General features: G+C 43.8%; 1 protein-coding gene across 1 annotated transcript in view; it reads left to right on the plus strand.

The window, feature by feature from the left end:
* The window catches only part of LOC119450534 (oxysterol-binding protein-related protein 8-like), a 115220-nt gene that overhangs the window by 81901 nt on the left and 13288 nt on the right, over window positions 1-20031 (plus strand). Inside the window, 5 exon segments of the mRNA XM_037714027.2 lie at window positions 4354-4534; window positions 7985-8081; window positions 9268-9464; window positions 10602-10727; window positions 15019-15119. Coding sequence (XP_037569955.1) covers window positions 4354-4534; window positions 7985-8081; window positions 9268-9464; window positions 10602-10727; window positions 15019-15119 — 702 coding nt within the window.

Below are 20031 nucleotides of genomic sequence, written 5' to 3' on the forward strand. Positions count from 1 at the left end.
TACCCTCGGAAAAAACAAAGAAAAAAAAACGAATGGAATGTATAACTTAGTACATTTGGAAGTTTAACCCAAAAAAAACCTGAATTTCAGAATGGTTCCACAAGAAAGCCAATTTCTCCCTGATTATCACCTTGAAAAATAGCACCCGATTTTTACCCCCCCCCCCCATTTACAAAATTATAAAACCCGAAAACAAACAACCCTAACTATAACTGAGCTGTAATAAGTGCTGGCGCACTATTTTGGACTTCCCTGTATATCTTGATTTCTATGTACCTAAATTACTAATAGCTTGCTGCATTCCGGTTATACAATGCTAGGAGACTCCCGAGCATGTGCAGCACCATGTTTTATTGCATAAAATTTGTAAGCATGAGATTTTGTGATAAATTTTCTGATATTTGATATTCGATTCTGGGTAATTCGATCTTTGCTGAAGGTCCCGGCCGGTGCCTATGCAATCCTATGAGGCCAAACTTTCGTTATTTTGATATTAAAATTAACCTATGCTGGATAATTTGAACTTGACCAGTCGGCACACATGCACCTTGCCCCTATGGTGAACCCGATAGCAACCCCTTTAGTGGCAGCATCTAACTCAGCAGAGCTTAGGGGGCAGTGAATCCATTGAACACATCACCACTCGTTGAAATTGCCCATTTTCTACCCGTCCTAGAGAGATCTTGAAGCAATAACCGTAGCTCACAATGTCTGATTACGGTATTTACCCAATTCTAACACGTGTCTTTCCTTTTCTTAAAGATAATTTTGCTGAAGATTGCCTGAGCGGTGCAATTGGACAAAAAAAAAAAAAAAAATCAATACCGCCTTTGCAACGTTCGTTTGTTTTACCGCATAACACGGACGTATTGCGGCAGAACATTAAGAAATTGTGTGGCAAAGCTGATGTTAGGAAACCAGCTGTCATTGTGCAACAATATCCCTTGCTAAAAACTCGGGTGCCCGTTAGATTTCTACTTTGTTTAGAAGCTTTAATGTCTTTAATTTAAAATTTAAGAAAATTAATCTGTTCCAACTAGGCCGACTCGCAGTTATGCTTCAATTCATTTCTACGTTAGTGTTTTACTTTGGGCACATAGAAAATAAGCGCGCATTTGATTCGGGGGCATGTTAAAATTGTGCACCTATGGCCAAATGAATCAGTGGCGTGTTTTGTCATTTTTTTCTGCATGTTGTTTAATTTGACCCGCCGGGTAATTCAATCACCTTCATCTATTTCGTCAGTGTCGAATTAACAGAAGTCGACTGTATTCGGTATTCGCACATCTCTAGTTTTGACAAGAAGACTTGCCTTTGTCAAGGTTGTCAGGGCAAGTCGCACATTCTCTTTTAATGAATCCCCTTGTTGAAACATTGACTCTAACCTGAAACTTCCCTTGTTTGGCTGCTGTCGATCTCTTTAAGTCTCACATCTCTCTGTAAGCCTCAGGCACATAGGGAAAGTATGGCGCTAATAGATGGGGACGAGACAAAGATATTTCTTGAGCCTCAGTCACATTTGGCTTCTGTTACTTTGTCTTCAAAAAATGGACTGGAGCATTTTGCAAACTGTTTAGTATGTTCGCCATTTATTCCATGTTATTTTTTAAAATAATCTTCAGAAGACATTTTCGTTAACGGAATTTGTGCTCAAACCTGCCGGCAACAGTCTAATAAGTTTTGTTAATATGTGCAACAAGTTCATTATCGGGGCCAGTGACACATAAGTGAGTTCATAATAAGCAGCAGTAGATTCAAAAGCAGTGTCAGATCCTTGCTCCGCCTCATTTCTAAACTGGAGCAGTTATGCTTATGCTCAGGAAGCCCACAAGACATCCTGTGAGAATTTAAATGCAATTAATTCTTGATTACGGCATGAAACGAACACCCCTACACAGAGCAAGAAATGCGTCAGTCAAATTGCTTTGCAGCAAATTTTGCTCTCTTGATTTGCTGTCAGGGAAAGATTCAGTGGAAGGCCTCAAGTACATTGTATCACTGCATTCGACAGTTTCTGCTTTGATACATCTCACGTCTTGTTAATTTCCGATAACAGATTCGGCTTTGCAGAAATTAATTGGAGCATGATTCAAGAGCTGAGTACGGTACAAGTTAGCCTCTTCAATATACCCGATGGAATTTGCCATAAGAAGCATGTTGTGGCTTTGACTCCTCTATACAATCAGCGTCCGATTTTTTTCGGACTCTCTAGGGGATACGAAAACGTCCGAAAAAATGAGTGCATGCCTTTTACTGCCCACGGGCTCAATCACCACAGGCACATCCGAAATAGCTCTGAATGCCTGTTAGTACACTTATTAGGCGTGTCAGTGCTCATACTGTGGCAAGAGACGGCAGGTGCACCCACTTATAATTAAAGAATATATGCAGGGTGTCCCACGTAACTTTAGCCAAACTTTAAAAATATGCAAATGCCACCTAGCTCAACAGAACCACGGTAATGCTGTTTGCGGTCGCTTAGAGATACTCAGAATATTTTTTGCATTCCACCTAACTTGATAATTAGTCTAAATAATTAATCAACTTCTGAAATATTAAAATTAGATGAAAAGTGTCAATGAGAAAACAGTAGAGCAACATGAAAAACTCCCGATACAGCTTTCTGTTGCTCAATACGTGCTACATTAAAGTGTTTTTCCGAGCATGAAAGAAGCCTGCGAATACACGCAAAGTGCCTCGAGCGGCCAGTCGCGCGGCAATTTATCGTGTATTCGCGAGCTTCTTTCACACACGGAAAAACACTTTTATGTAGCACGTATTGAGCAACAGAAAGCTGTATCGGGAGTTTTTCATGTTGCTCTACTGTTTTCTCATTGACACTTTTCATCAAATTTTAATATTTCAGAAGTTGATTAATTAAGACTAATTATCGAATTAGGCGGAATGCAAAAAATATTCTGAGTATCTCTAAACGACCGCAAACAGCATCACCGTGGTTCTGTTGAGCTAGGTGGCATTTGCATATTTTTAAAGTTTGACTAAAGTTACGTGGGACAGACACCTTGTATAATGTGTCCCGTGACAATAGCCCCCTTTTCACTCTTGGTGTGCTTCACTGCAATACATAGCGTATGCTTGGTATGCTGCGGTGAAGCACTCTTGGTATGCTTCACCGCATAACACCGCTGTATTGTGCTGAAGCTGACTTTCGGTAACTGGCAAACGCCGGTATATTTTGCGCTGCGAAGCCATCGGCGACGATAACACAGGTGGAGTCAGCGCCATTGATGACAATGGCCAATTATTTTTATGAAAAAAATTCAGAGGCCTTTCCCTGTCCATAAGCGGCCGTAACCGAAGCTTATGGCAAGACGACACTGTCGCATGCGTTCCGCTTCGTTTGTCCTAAACTCGGGGTCAGCGGCTCTTCGCTGACATTTGCAACTCGAGGTCCGCGGCTCTTCGCTGACGTTTTGCCAGGGCTTCGGAAGCCCTCACGCTAGAATCGGACAACAAGCTTCGCTTACCCTTCTTTTCTCGACATGGGAAGGGCTGTTGATTTTGTCTTTTTGGGTCCTACGTGTGACAAGGGTAGTTCAAGGGCATGTTACAGGTCCCCGAGTCCACAGGGGTATGTGCCATATAGCTTGTACCCTTTCTGCACTATCACCAGGATCGGCCCACTTTGCAGCGTGACACCACCATCACCACCACCTCTGCCGAAACTTGTGAGCCTCTAAAGCTTCGGTTAAAACATGGTATCGAACCAACACCACCTAGACTAGCTTTGATCTAACAGCAGGAAGCTTAGTAGCACACGTTGAAGCAGCTAGGCCTAACGTTGCCAAGGTGACCACGGCAGCTAGTGGATCGGCGTGCGAGAGCACTGGTTCGATGCTGTGAGGTAATAAAAATGGCGACGGTGGTGGATTCGATTATTGCCATTTTGAACCTGCGGTCACGGCAAAAAGTCCGGAAAATCGAACGGCGAAGGGTTTCAGTGTCTGAAATTGCAGACATCCTTATACATTGGCTCTATGGGGTACGTGGCAGTGCTGCAAAGGTGTCCGAATTATCGGGCATGTCCGAGAAATTGATCGTTGACTGTAACTGACAATGACATACATATCCAAACAAGACATTGATTTGCGAGAAGACGGAGAGCTGACGTGAACAAGAAAGGTCAAACAAAGAATGTTGTTGGAGTCATCATTTCAACAAGAGGACTTGTTTCTTGTTTGACAACTGTTCATAAACTGTTAGAGGCTGTGCATAAATTTCCACAGAAGGCCTTGCAATTTTTGATGTGCTACACAGCAGGGTAATTGCAGTGCCAGGTGCGAGAATGCATGCTAGATGTACTGCCTAACTGTGTTGTTTGTTGCTTGACAGGGCTGTTCAGGAAGACGACCCCCTGACGCGGATGAAACTGGTGGTGCAGTGGTACCTCTCCGGTTTCTACAAGAAGCCCAAGGGCCTCAAAAAGCCCTACAACCCCATTCTTGGCGAGGTATTTCGCTGCTGTTGGAAGCACCCAGAGACGGGCAGCCGAACCTTCTACATTGCTGAGCAGGTTTGTTTGATTGATTGAGGTACTATCCACAATCAGTGTGGGTGTTGTGAAAGATGCTGTAGTAAAGGACTCTGGATTAATTTTGATTAACTAGGGTTCTTCAGCATCCAACTAAAGCTCATTACATGAACATACCAGAAATCAATATAAATAGCCCTGCGCAATTATTGGCACTAAGTGGGACTTATTAAACTATTGGGGTCTGTTTATTCAGTTATCACCTCTGTCACTGTTGCCATCTGCTAAAACAATGCGACTTGGTGGCAGTGCATTTTATTTTGCTGCGAAGTAATATGTTTGTTTACTTTCCAGGTTCTAGAACTCTTATATACTTCCGTTCGTGTGTGAATTGATGTGTGTGTGTCTGCTTGCAGTGTGCAAGAGAACTACTGTTACTTGCACTGTGTTTGGCACGTTTGGATAATCAACTTTTGTCTAAAACAGTTGAACTTTTGGCTTAATCCTTGCTCAGTACCCCAATATGGTTACCAATTGGTAAATGCTATGTAGTTATGTTTAGAGATTTCTCGCAACAGTGGACTGCCCTAGAGATTTGTCAGAGGAGCTGTTGGCTCTGTGTGTACATAAGATCACATTATGTTAATCAATGGCAATGGAGCCGTTACTCTTGTTTAATTTTTTACCTTTTCTAACTAGCTGGCTAGCACATTGATTCAGGCTAATCTCTAAGCTTTTCATTCACAACAGACTCCCCCCTCTCTCTCACATGCCTTGTCGTGGTTCTTTTTTGTGGCCCAGATTTGCTAATGGCACACCTGCCACGCTAGCTCAGTGGCCAAGGTGCAGTGGATTGGGCACATGCTGAAGAGCCACAGGTGGTCAAAATTAATTCAGAGACCCCCCACTATGGCAATCAGATTGTGCTTTTGGCACATAAAACCCCAGAATTTAATTTCGCTAGCGGTGCAAATGTTTCCATCAGTCATCTGCTGTGAGCAGGAGGTTGTGGGATTCCCTGGCTGCGGTGAATACATTCTGATCAGGGTGGAATACAAAAGCATTCATGTACTTGTTACCGTTACTTATTCAGATTTAAGGGGGTCACAATTATAAGGCTTAACATAAGGCAGTTTAAGGACTCCCCTCCCCCAAAAAAATAGAAAAAAAAAGAGAAAAATTTTAAGACAACTCAAGTATGCACACTAAAGTAAGGCTATATTGAGTAGCCGGCGGATTATTCAGACTCGGCAGGGATTGCCCGAAATACAGTGGACTCTTGTTGATACGATCTTTACGGGAACTGCAAAATAAAGCATATCATCCAAAAATCGTATCATCCAACATATTATTCAACCAAATCGTAATATCGAGAAAAGAAAAAAAAAACAATGTATCATCCTGAAAAATGTATTACGCAGAATCGTATCAACGAGGTTCTACTGCACTGAATTACCAACACAGGTAACATGCAAAATGGCGAGCATGAAATGGGGAAGGGAGCTTGAACATGGGGTGGCAGGGAGAGTGTAAGGTTCCCTAAGAGATTACAAAATTGCATTGGTGAGAACTTTTCCTTGAGGTGTGGTTTTACAGCAGCGTGCGCTACTGTGCCGTGAAGCCAGACTGTAAGGTGAATTCGCCCTGCTGTGAAGCTACAACTCAAAGTGAAATTTGCATATGACCCGCACTCACCTTTACTGTTAAACTTTAAAAATTCTGAGTGAGGGTTACAAACGAAAAAATACGGTTCTGCCTCACCTGCCAATTTAATTGGTACAATCTGTGCTGACGTTTAAAATCTTGATTGCCGAAAATGTGGCACTGTTGCAACCACATTGAAACAGTAATCTATCAGCCTCGCATGTAAGGCGGGTGGTGACTTGGAGGCTATGGGTTCTGGGAAAACAGCCTCGCCTTATATTGGAATAATTAAGGTATATTTACGTGTGCATCGAGGAGCACTTGGTGGCCAAAATTAATCTGGAGCTCCCCAATTATGTCATCTTTCATAACCCTGGGTGTTGGTTTGGGAAATTAAACCTCATAATTTGATTTTGATCGCTGCTGTTAGGTCAATCTTGTTCTGGAAGGGTGCAAGTTGAATGTCTGTTTTCTTTTTCTTTTTTTGTATTTTTTTTCTAGAATATTTTAGCTTTGAATATACACTTGAACCTCGTTATAACAAAGTTGAAGGGGAAGCTGAAATTACTTCATTATATCAATTATATTCCTTTACTGCACTATATGCCCAATGGTGTGCTCAGCTTTAAACATACAAGGAAGGCCACAACTCTGTGGCCCGTAGAACCGCTGTGTGGCCACATACGCGATTAAGTTTTAATAAAACAACAGCAAAAGAATCTGCAGCATGTGCAACACACATCTTTTTTAGCACCTTACACAACATCCTTTACAATAGCTTCCTTATGTTCCAATGTAACATTATTTTCTTCCGCTTTCAACTTGTCTTGCTCATATTGTCGTGAAGCCGGCAAAAAGGTGACGTCATCGAAGGGAACAGCTAAGCATGCTGCGATGTAGACGAAGTCCGTCATGTTCGAGCTGCAGATGGCACACAATAAAGTGCACAGACTATGCAGGTGGGGTGCTATACTCGGGCGATCCTTCATGACTTTAGAGATAGGTTTCACTTTCATGCCATTTCATGAACTTGTCAAAGTATATGGCTGACAGAGCTTGGCACAGCCCCAGAAACACCATCGGTCGCATACGCAGACGCGTTTGGCATGTGAAATTGAAACTATCTGATCTACTGCTTTCTTGTGGCCCCACGGTCCCCGCTTGCCCCACTTTACGAGCACACCGGCTTGGCGTGGCCAGCATGTGGTTCCAAGGTAGCACTGATGCAATCTCAGAGTTCACGCCTAGCTGTCCCAGCTAGCACTGCGCGCCTGCAGTGATAGAGAAGTGGAGCCACTGATTTTTCGCACGCCGCGCACAAGCATCACCATCGATATGTGGCATGACGCAGCCAGGCGTGGCAACTCTGACATCTTGGAGGGCATGCCTGTGTGCCTAGCTTCACCAGCTATCCGCCGAAGTAAGAGAGAGGTGCTATAAGATAAGAGAGAAGTGCTGCTTGTGCACGGCCAGCATGCGCATGCGTGGCTGCATGTGGCGGTGAGAAAGACCAGTGTTGCTCGACGGCGTATTCAGTGTGGGAATATTGAACTGTCGTGCTGAATGAGTGCCAAAGAACCATGCGTTGGTAGATATATTTTTATTTCTGAGACAAATCTAGTTCGTTATATCCATTGGCTAGACAATTTTGCTTCGTTAAATTGAGGTATTAAACATGGATCTCTATGGGGATTTCAAGCGGATTGCATTTTCTTCACTATATCCTGTTTAATTACAACGAGTTTCGAGTGTATTCTTAATGCAGTGATGTGTAAGGTGAAAGGGCAGTGAAACCAAATAGAATATTCGTACAGTGAGCAAATGGCGCCGCTTATCTCCTAAATCCAGGTCTCTCATCACCCGCCAATTTCCTCTTTCTATGTGAGCAACCGACCAGATGGCTTCTGCATCAGTGGAACAATTTTGGCAAAGTCAAAGTTCTATGGTGAGCCCATTTTCTGGCTTTGTTTTCCTTTTTTTTTTCATGGGTGAAAATTGCTTTTCAGAGGCACATCTCTCGTTAACTCCAAGAAAGAAAGAAATGAAGGCTTTAGTAATTTTTTATTGAATATGCCATCATGGTTACAATAAGCCCCGGTGTATCAACAGAAAGCTAAAGAAATGTATCTTACAAACATTTAAATTTTAGGATCTTATGTTCTTAAGTAATGGTATTTTTCAATTTGTGAAAAACAATGTTCATTGAAAGGTATGGGAAATCTTTACAATGTTGCACTGATATCATAAGAAACATTTTGAATAAAATCTAAAATATGCAAAATGTTTCTATACTGATTGCCTACGGTGTATAAAGTTTCCATGTTCTAGCTCATGAGGTATGTGACTTGCAAAAATAATGTTTTTTGCCTAGTGGAAACAGCCTCTTTCTGGTAGGTGCCACAAATGTGGGGCATAACGTTACACTCTGTTGGGCTGGTGGCAGCAAATCTCTGCCATATGTTGTAGACACACTGAAAATAAAAGATGTCAAATTCTTAGCATCTCTACTACGTACGAGTTCGCACAAAAAATTAGTCAATCGTAATTTTCTACCGAACAGCCAATGACTTTCTCAAGCTGGTTTTATGGGTCTCCGTCATGAGAATTATGATCTCATCATTTGAAATTGTCCTCAAACTCACTGCTGCTAGTATAATATCATCTGAGGAAACAGCAGAATTGAGAGAGTGATGTTGCTCGCACGAGAGCTTAGCTACCAGAGTGCCAGCCATCATCGCGATCATAAGGAGCGTTTGTTAGTGCTTGTTAAAAGTCGCCTCCACATGTGGGGGATGAACTATACTTGGGAAGTGGTGTTGAAGGTGGAAGTAGAATGTGGAGAAAGTGGAAGTGGTGTACATGGCGCAGCAATTTCGTAAGAGTGCCAGGAGTCTTAAATTTGGGTGCAGCACTCGTGGGTCACTCGCGACCCACGTTCGGTAACTATGGTAAGGGAAGAATTCAATTGCACTGAAAAGCCTCCACCTGAGAATATTTAGTTTTTATTCACTTGCATAAAATATAAAAATGGTATAAGTTTAAGTCGTCGCACGTTGACGTCATGACAGGTTTCGAATTCTGAACAATTTTGCAGTGATTGTAATCGATAGGTTTGCGGTACCTTCCTGCAGGCAACTCACTGTCGGCGATTCTGGAAGGCACGGCGCAGCTGTCCTTTTTGACGAGGGGCGAGACGTACACGATCACCATGCCGTACGCTCACTGCAAGGGCATCCTCATGGGCACCCTTACCATGGAGCTCGGGGGCAAGGTGAACATCGTATCGGAGAAGACTGGCTACCACACCGAACTCGAGTTCAAACTCAAGGTGAGCTGAGATTTTCAAGTGTTTTCAAGTGGTGGATAAATTTTTGCTCGTATCTAATGCTATCGAAGTGTTTGAGGTCCACTATTGCGATGCATGGCCCTGAGTGCATACGTGCTGCACAAGCGAATGTAGCCTTGTTGGCATGGATTGATGTAGCGGATTGGTTGTTGCACTGTGCTAAGCCCCGTATTCTTCAATGATCCTCGACTCAAAGCTATTCCTCCACTCCAGTAAGTTGAGTACAGTGCCACCCCTTGAATGGAGCAGGTGCTACGTTGATCCAGAATTGCCAGGGTGTGTCGATGAAGCACAGTGACCACTGCTGTTGAGAGATGGCACTGCCATCAACCTTCTTGAGTCAAGGTGGAGTGTCGATTAGAGGAACATTCTAGAATAAGGGGGCATAACACTCTACTGTGTTGTTTATTCCTAATGTTTAGTGCTTTGTGTTCTTATTATGCTTTAACCTGTAGTGCTGAAATGCCTAGTTTACTTTGAAAAAGTAAAAAAGAAAACAAAATAGTGGACATTTGAAGAATTGTAACTACGTCTGTTTTCTGTGCCTTTTAAAGGAGGTATGGCATGACCACAAAAGGTTAAAGTGATGTACTGCACTGCTGGAAGGCACATATGAAGTAATAATCAATATGAAGGAAGCCTCCTACGACTGTCTTGTTTAGCCTTGACAAATGCGACAAGTTGACAGGTGTGACGTGTTGACTAGTGTGAAGCAGCCGAAAAGCTGTTCGTAGCACCTGGTTTGAGCAGGAAATGTGAAGCTAACATTATCTAAAATTTCACTGTGTGCTGACTAACACCGTCGATCTCGCATCGTGCACTGCCGAGGTTATCTCGCGTCGTGCACTGCCAACAATGTTAACCAACCAACTTGCCGAACTTGCTGTTTTGATTTATTATTGCTCTTTAGTATCCCTCTAACATTTGACAATGCACGACGCCTTACGAGCTGAGACAGCACGCGCCGTTGTAATTTCTTTAAAAGCTTTTTTTTTTTTTTATGAATGTGGTGAGTAAATCAAGTTATTTTTTTCATCGTGCTGCACTGTTGCTCTATTGGTTGGTTACATGGGTGATGCCATATTCTGTGCTCTCCCTTGTTTGCATCCCTCCGCGCAGCCATTCCTAGGTGGGTCTGAGTTGTGCAACTTGGTGATGGGCAAGTTGAAGCTAGGCAAGGAGACCCTGTACCTCATCCAGGGTCATTGGGATGGGCAGATTTTCCTGCGAGATAAGAGGACACAGGTGAGATGCCATCTTCTCTCTCTCTCCTAGGCGTGGTGTAAGATACAGTGCACTCTTTAGGTGTGGACAGCACACCTTACAGAAAGGGCTAATGACGCGCCCATTCTAAGGTGGTGCCGCAAGACAACTTTCCGATGATAGGTCTCTCACATGAGAGACAGCAATGCTTTTCTATGGGAAATATCCACGGTCCTGGTGTCGTTTACTGCACGCTCTTGTTTTGTGCAACAAATAAAACATGACCATGTTCCTTTTTCATACCTTTGTTGTCTGCGCACGGCTACATGCGAAGTCGCACAAAAAAAATCTCTTTCTTTACTAAAAAGCTATTAAAAACACATACTTTTTTCACACTATTCAAATGTGTCTTGTGAGTAACCATTACCACCTTGCCAACCATTAGCACCCTGCCACTGACAAGGCAGAATGATACGCGCCGGTCCTATGTGTGATATGCGAGTGGACAATGTTCGCCAGTTGCTATGGCAACGAGACCATTTCCTTTCGTTCTACATTCGTTCGTGTATGCGGGCAGGTAGGCGCATGTCGGCTTTTCTAGCACAGCTGTGGCTGTGCATGGCTGTCAGCGCGACTGAGTGCATCCACAGCGCATGCAACCTGTTTTCGAGGTAACCTGCCGCATGTGCAAAGAGTGGGTGTTCCAAGATGGCGTAGCATTATGTGCGCAGCCTTCCCATGTGTCTAGTACTGGAGGTTGCGTTAATCTTGAGTTCCGGAGAGGCGTTGAAGCCTCTCCGGAGAGGCGTAGACAAAGCATTCACTCCCCTCTGCCGGCGCTTTTCATGGTAGTGTCGTCCCACTATCGTCCCACACTATCAGCCATGGGGGCGGAGTGGATGCGAAAGTGTGGCTGGTTTCGCTTCATACCGCTGAGGTGAAGTTATTGTCAACACGGCATGAAACCATATTTTTCGTTGCCGACTCTCATATTCAACAAAATGAATTTTTTTTTCATTCAAATTTTCTTTTTCGGTTGCCTGATGATTCAGAAGCTTTTGCGGCCCTTTCTGTGTAAGAATTTATTGACGGCGGTACTTATTTGGGGACATAAAAGGTAGAATTTCGATATAGCGAAATTTTGATGTAATGAAGCAAATTTCTAACTTTACCGACTTTGTTTTATCGGGGTTAAACTGTATACCTTACACCATGCTCCTTGGTCAAGTAATTTATATCCCTTATCTCCTGTCTTTGTGCTAAAGTTTCCCAAATTTTGATTAGTCTTTCTTAATTTTTACACAGAATTTCTGAGGTAATTGTTAATGGTATCTTTCCACTTCATTGTGCCAACTATGTTATCTAACCAGCTTATTTTCAATCTTCATTGTATTCTTTTTAATGTACCATCGGTGTAAATTCAAACTAGCCGCCCCTAGCGGCATCTTCCCCGCAATACTTGCCCGCAGGTCTCGCATGAGGACGCTAGTGCTCACAAAGTTTCTTATTCCGGTACCAGCAAATTTCCTTCCGGGTCATTGCACACTGCATTTGCAGCTATCGCCACCAACCCTATTGTGCAAAGCATCTTATCTGTTTCACAGCGCAGTAGGCTGTAGTGCTATTGGAAGCATACTGCATGCTATGAATAGGAAATAATCGAAATGCACCGCCGTTCCATGCACAGGCGATGCAAAGGGAGCATCACTGTATCGCTCTGGCAGCATCATAGGCATCGTATTCTGGTGTTGCCCACAAGCTTTGGTTTTTAATTTATATTTCCCGCTGTAGTCTTGAAGGGACACTAAAGAGAAACAGGAAGTTCAGCTGGAATAAAAGAGGGACCTTCAAGAATGCATGCACTTTTTTGTTGCGTGCAAAACTATGAGTTATTAGCGGGGAAATTCGTAAACAAAGACCAAATATCTCTTCCTCAATTTCTCTCACACCAGATTCGGCGCTGAAGCAGTGTCATCACGGATTTCATTGCTCTCAGCGAATCAGAGGGCGCCATAATACGTCACCACTTGCGTAAACGGCCGAGGCGCTGGCTTCATCATAGGCTGCATGGCCGCTGCGTTTGCGTTCGCTGCGACTTTTTCTTAGGTGTTCTGTGGCCGCGATGGATACCATTGCTGACGCTGAACCTTGCAGTGAAGAGCTCGCCAGGGAAGTGGGACTGCATTGGTTTCAGCGACTTCAGTGAAACGGAGCGCGAAATGATCTTCCATGCTCACGTGACAAGTGTTTCCGCGTACGATGGCGGTGAGCCGCCGGCCGCGCCGACAGAAAGCCAAGCCTCGTTTTCGTCGAAGGAAGGCGCTGGTCCGCCCGGCGATGATGTTTCCGACAGAACAAGCGTAGAAAGTTGCGCGTGTACTCGGTATAGTTTTTTCGTGGCTTTTTTTAATGACATTCAGCACTCACCGAGCCGCCAGTTTGCTGCTGCAGGGGCACCAGTAGGGGATTTGATGAAGCTTGCGACATTGAGTGGACAGCTGCTCGAGAAAGAACTGGCCTCTGGGGCATGCCAAGATACTTTCCGAGGGCAGGATTATATACATAATCCGAGGGCGAGAAATGCAGAGAGCGTACCATCGGTTTCTCTGGCTCTTTTGCCATTTTATCATCGGCAGAGCACTCAGCCATTGCGAACGCCAGGGCTCACCGCGCGGCACCACATAAAAGGACACAGTCGGGTCAACACTGCCGCTGCCCCTGAGCAAGCGCCTTGGGCCGTTTATACAGCCCTTAACACTACACACACGAGGCATTTTCTGGCTGTTTCCCGCGAAGTCAACGTTTTTCGAGCCATGCAACATGCATCCAAATACTGCAACACTGTATATAGCGGAACAGGCGCTCGCAATGATGCATGAGGCAAAAACAAAACTTTCACGACCGCATGTAGTGCCATGCCATTTTTTTCTTTTTATTTATTTAATTTTGCGTTAAACTTGTACTTCCTCGCTTGAAACAGTTTAATAAGTTGGCAAAGGCTGTTTATGTATGTTTAAGGTGTATTTAATTTCGCGTTTTATTAACAGCGATAAATCGCTCTCTAATCGCTCTTGACCAATCGCAACCGGGCTGCTTTTGTGATCTCCGATGTCACGAACGGGTAGTGCGGGAAATACAAAGGGGCGTCAGCACGTATCCTTCAGTTTTTTGCTATTTTCTCGCTTATTAAACCTCTGTTTGCAGTAAGAATGGTATGACTGTGATAGTCAAAGGATAATCTACCATTAAAGCTCAACTTCCGGTTTCTCTTTAGTGTCCCTTTAAAACACTGCCCAATAGGTGTGCGTCTCTGGTCACTTGTGCCCTACTAGTTCTATGCATGTGCCCACCCAGGCCGAATTCGAGGATTGTAAATGTAAGCTTGCCGAAGCCGTAATAATGACACTGCGCGTCTAGCGTAATAATGACACTACCCACCAGCTCAGGTTTCTCGTGCTGCAACGATTCGTGCAACGCTTCGCATTATATAGATGTCAACTACAGTTGAGTCTTGGGTTCTTTTAGTGACTTCCGATTGTACATTTTCTCGGTTAGTACATTTTTTCTAGATTGTTTTTTTCCAAAATGTATGAACGATGTTCTACTATTATTGTTACTTTTAGAATGTTGGGGGGGAGCTCAGAAATAAGCTAGCTGTGTGAGCATTGTAATATAAAATAAAACCAGCAACTGATTTACATTGCATCTTTATTTTTGCATTGATTCCATTTCATTCATCAGGTTTGTAATGAATATTTTGGTCAGCTAGAATGACTGAACTTCATTTCTGTGGGTCTCTATGATACTACACATTTTTCCAATCTCCCTTTGAGTTCATAGCAACGGGAGTCTTTTTATTGAAGTTTACTTATGAGAGTATTTATTCTGTCGTACTCATTAGCACTGCCAAGTCATCGAAAGATGATAATGTGAGGTGTGTTGTGTGCCACTACCTGGAGTGACATCACCAGTGACAGGATGAACCCTGTCTTTGAGCCTCAACCAGGCGCACTGCATAAGCTCAGGTTTTGTAGGGCTATTACTGTCATTAGTACATGCTTACTACTTCATGCTTCCAAATGTTTTGGTTCCTTTGTATTCACGATTATCATGGAGGATGTAGCTAACATACTTTTTCTTTCTTTATTGGTGCCTTGTTGCCTAGTTGCAATAGTAATAGCATGCGAACTTGATTTTGCTGGTATGGCTTGTTACTTGTGTACTACGCTGTGTTCTTTCTCATCCAATTTTTTTTTTGTGCTGTTTTCCTAGTACGAAATGGCAACAGTTATTCTAAATGCCTTCCTTTGCTCTTATGTTGGCCTGATTGTAGGAGGAGCAGGTGCTGTGGCACCCAACTCAGGAAGTGAAGTCGAAACGGCTGAAACGATCCACAGTGCCCTTGGAGATTCAGCAAGATTATGAATCTGAAAGGTGGGGCCAATGCTTGTGCTAATGATGCTCGAGGTACACCTTGAATGATGTTTTTTCACCTGGGTACATTGGTTTAACTAAGAAGCTAGCTAAGAAGCTAAATAATGTGCAACAAGCGATAGAACAGGAAATGATGGGTTCCTAATGGTGCATTAAGAAACAGCCGTATGGATAAGAAAGTGAATGGGTGTAGCTGATATTCTAGTTGAGATTTAGAGAAAAAGGTGTTTGTTTTCTTTTTTTTGCTCGGAGGAGGGCTGCCTACGGTATAGTAAAGAAAAAAACAACACAAATATGAATGCAACCCTGCAACCTGCAGGAAGTCTGGTAAGCTTCTGTAATCGGTTATCTTGACTTGCTGAAGTCATCATGCCGGTCACTTTGGAGGCCAGACTATTTGAGCAAGAGCTCCTGGGTTCGTCGTGTGCCTCGGCAAGTGCACAATTAGTGGTAGTTGCCAACCGATAATTCGGACTCGACAGGGACTGCCAAAACATCGGAGTAATCGGAAGTCCGAAATACTACATTCACCAGAAAATAGGGGACTTTTTTTTTTTTTTTGGTTCTACAAAAGGCCATCAAAGATGTGCCATATTCTTGGATCATCACTTTCAGGGGTGCCTTCAATTTCATGTGACTATACTCGTGGGCAACTTTCTGTGGTAATGAAGGGAAAACTACGGAGGCAAAGTGCACACAATCAAGAGCGCTTCTGAAAAAAGTTCGTCCCCCATTTTTATCCTCGTTGATTAAGCTGGAAAAGAGAAAATAAAAGCACCTTATTTACAACAGATAAAGAAGACAAAGCACACCACTGCAAAGTTGAAGTTGACTTATTCTGCGTCTGGGCAAACGCAAAACCATCGCATGTGGAAGCTGTGTCAATTCAGCGTCTGTTGTGAGAAACTAAGAGCGCTGTCAAACACTGATGGACTACTTGGCGTGGTAACGTGTAGAAGCTCTGCCTCTGTAGCTTTCCCTTCATTGCCTCAAGATGTATCATCGTCTACGAGCGACGGCATTCTTGGCACAGTGCCAAGCACGCTATCTTTAGCATGACTAGCTCAAAACTCATCGGCGTCTACGAGCAATGGTACTCTTGGCATAGTGTCAAGCACGCTATCTTATCACAATGCGGAAACGCTCCCCTCCATTGACATTTGGTGCAAGTCATACACCAGTATCTGAAGTGAAAGTATCTTTGACAAGGATTCTATTCAATTAAATTTTATTTTCCTACATACAGTAAAACCTCGTTAATTCGACACCTGTTAATTCGGAAAATCGGATAATTCAGACTTGTCCTCTAGTCCCTGCAAGCGCATACATTATTTAATGCAATCAAACTCTCGTTAATTCGGACGTACTTGGATGCACATCGGTTAATTCAGACAACTCTTGGAGCTTGGCGAGCGCTGAGCGCCGCAAATGTGCGATGCAAAAGAGCAAAAATGGCGCTAGCGTCCAACTGAAGTGAAGCGGCGGAGTCCGCATCGCCCTAGTCATCAGCAGAAATTGTATGTGAATGACATCGATGCCAGAACGCTTCATGCCTATTTGTGCCTTTAAAGCCTTTATTCTTGCGTTTACCGCCACCATAACACCGTGTTGGCCGCATACCTTCATAAGTGTGTAGGTTCCATCCATGATCGCATCTATATAGCCACAACGGTAATGTCCACAGCGTTTGCGGCAAACAGTAATTTCGTTTTTAATCGGTGCGCGCATCGGCCGCGTGTTTTCTGAAAGATCGCCGTCCATGATTGCGTCGACAGCAGACAAAGTTTCCTTCACAGCGGTTGCGGCAAACAGGAGTTTCGTTTTGACTTGGTATGCGTGTCGGCCGCGTGCCTTCACAACTGCGTAATCGCCATCCATGATTGTGTCGATAGCAGCCGCAGTATCGTCCGCAATTGCGGCAAACAGTAGTTTCGTTTTGACTCGGTGCAAGCTGTCGAGGACGAAGAGCGCCGGTTACATCGTGATGGACGCACAATCTGTTGGCGACCAGCTCAATGGCGAAAAAATAATCAGGGTGAGCGTGCCGTAGTGAAAAGCGTGGCTCAGATGAAGGCACGCGCCGCGGCTGCACTGCAAAGGAAGTTGCGAGGCCATCGCCGCTGCGAGAGCCAATCAGTCACGAAATGATGAAAATTACAGCTTCCATACTGCTTTTGAGCAAAATAGAAATAGGATTTGCTCATTCATTCAGTAAATAAAAGTGCGTTGACGTAGTAAGCATTGGTTTATTGCTTTCTTGATACTCTCGATAATTCGACATTTGGTTAATTCGGACATCTTTTTCGGTCCCATGAAACCCAAATTAACGAGGTTTTACTGTGTTACATATGTTTGTCATCTCCTTGGCAATAAAGCTGTGTCAAACAGCTTGATGGGACCAAGGAGCTACTGGCAGGCGACAGAACACAAAGAATAGAAAATATGATGCCGAAGTTAGTAATATCATATAGTAAAACATGATGGAGCCATCGCTTTCAAATTTGTCCACAGAACAGTGTTCATAGAAATTTTGTGTGGCTATACTCACGGACAACCTTCTGTGGCAATGAAGGGAAAGCTACGGAAGCAAAGCATGCCCAAGTGAGAGCGCTTCTGAATAATGTCTGACCTTTTTATCAGCATTAGTTTAAGCTGGGGAAGAGAAAACATACACCTTATTTAGAACACATTGCTACGTGCAAATTTGCTTGCCTTTGTCCTAGACAGATTCGTGGCCGTAATTTTCTAGCGATGACCTTTATGCTTTTCCTTTTCACTCCTTTTGCACTTCGTCAGTGTTCAGAGTGACGCTCTACCCGCATTGTTAATGGGATTAGCTGCCCATGAACTGTTGACGATAAGAGTGGAACTTCCTCACCAACTTGCACAAATCGTAAATGCAGCCTAGCCTTTATGACTTGGCGGCTTGGCTTCTCCTGTGGTTTGGGCACGGTTGAGGACTACTAGATTGACTAGGCTTCTGTAGTTTGTTTTGAAAAGGCACCGGTGACATGGCAGACAATTATTTCGGCGACATATCAAAACAAAATTATCTCTATATGTACTCGGAGCCAAATTAGTTAACGGGCGTGAAGTTTGAGTCTTAATTATTGTACGACACGTTGTAAGGTGTCCGAAATTTCGGTCGTCCTTATACATTAAGTATATGAGGCCAGTGGCGGTGCGGCGGAGCTGTCCAAATAATTGTGCATGTCTGAATTATCGGTCGGTGACCGTACCCACGGGTGTCTTGTGCCACGGTCGTAAAATTGGAGTGGTGGCTTCATCCTTGATGAAGTCCTTTCACTTGCAGGTGATAGCTGGGCACGCCATATAATGTGTAGAGCAGATAACAAGTGGTCTTATTAAAGTAGCAGGTTGAGTGCCAAGGGAATGAAAATGCAGCCAAGGATGGCAGTGAACTAGATGGTCTGATGAGGTTAAGAAATTTGCAGGCATACGATGGGGTATGCTGATGCAAGACAGGGTGATCATAGATCAAGGGGGAAGGTCTACATCGTGCAGTGGGCATAAAATAGGCTGCTGCTGCTGATAATGACAACCATAATATTGATAAAGGAAAAGAAAGAAAAAAACCTCTTGAGAAATGATGTGCAGTGATAATCAGTCCATAAGTTGAAAGCAGCAACAATTTGAGAACTGTTTTGGAGATGTTGTGGGAACGGTAATACCGTTAAACCGCAATATAATGAACTTCAATATTAAGAAATTCTCAATATAACGAAATATTTAAAATATTTAACTTCTTTTATTTCTGTCCTTAAACTTCCTGCACATAGAACACCATGCATTTAGAAAGTCAATATAACGAAGTATATTAATACACTATTTCAATGGTGTACAAGCTCGCGGCACGTGTGAGGGGAGGAGGGGGGAGAACTGGGAGACAGGTTAGTGCTCAGGTTAGCATGTGTCTCCTTTTATAGCGCAGCTGTGGATGCGCATGGTTGGCAGCGTGGCTGAGCACATACGCAGCTCACGTGCCCTGTTTTAGAGGTAACCTGCTGCGTGTGCAAGGAGTGGGCAAGCCGAGATGGCATGGCATCATGTGCGCTGTCTTCCCACGTGTTTAGTACTGGAGGTTGCGTTATCTGAGATGCATTGAAATGAGGCAGATGAAGCATCCGCTCCCCACTGCCGCCGCTTTTCATGATAGCGTCGTCCCACTGCAGGCGATGGTATCAGCCGCACGGGTGGAGTGGACGCGAGAGCGGGGCTCGTTTCGCTTTGTACCACCAATGTGATGATTTTGTCGACACAGCATGAAGCCATGTTCCAGGCTTGTCCAACAAACCTCGAAAAAAAAAAAAACATCCTCCGCCCCTCCCCCCTTACATGGTTCTGCAGCACTAAATGCTGCATGGCCCAGTTGATCTCTTTGGAGGCCCAAGTGTCACTAGTACTTCTCCATTATATCGTAAACCTCCTCCATCAGGGCAAGGAGGTTCGCAGTAAGGAAATGCTTGAGCAAAATGAAGGTTGGAAAATGAATACGAAGATAAGGAAGGAGAGGGCAAATATAACGCTGGTCAATTCACTGGTGCATGTATATATGTTCCCTTTGTCGCTGCATTCTTGGCCCGTCACTGACTACAGTAGAAACTCGTTGATACGATCCTGTGTCGTACAATTTCCGGGTGCCAGTGTTCACATTCAAGGATGAAAAAAAAATGACCCGATACAGTTATGCTATCTTTTACCGGCTAATACGTTTCTGTAAAACCTGATCTTTCACCACCAAAGTGCAGTATATTTCCAAACTGCTATCGTGCAATAGGTTTTCCAGCTGCCAGATCTCGTGTAAACAAGAAAAGGTGCGAGGCACGCGCTATAGAAAGTAGTAGGCACCGCAACAGCAGCTCCCCTGCAGTATTCACCCGCCCATGTCAAG

This window comes from Dermacentor silvarum, chromosome 4 (genome assembly GCF_013339745.2).
Source record: "Dermacentor silvarum isolate Dsil-2018 chromosome 4, BIME_Dsil_1.4, whole genome shotgun sequence".
In the NCBI taxonomy this organism is placed as follows: domain Eukaryota; kingdom Metazoa; phylum Arthropoda; class Arachnida; order Ixodida; family Ixodidae; genus Dermacentor; species Dermacentor silvarum.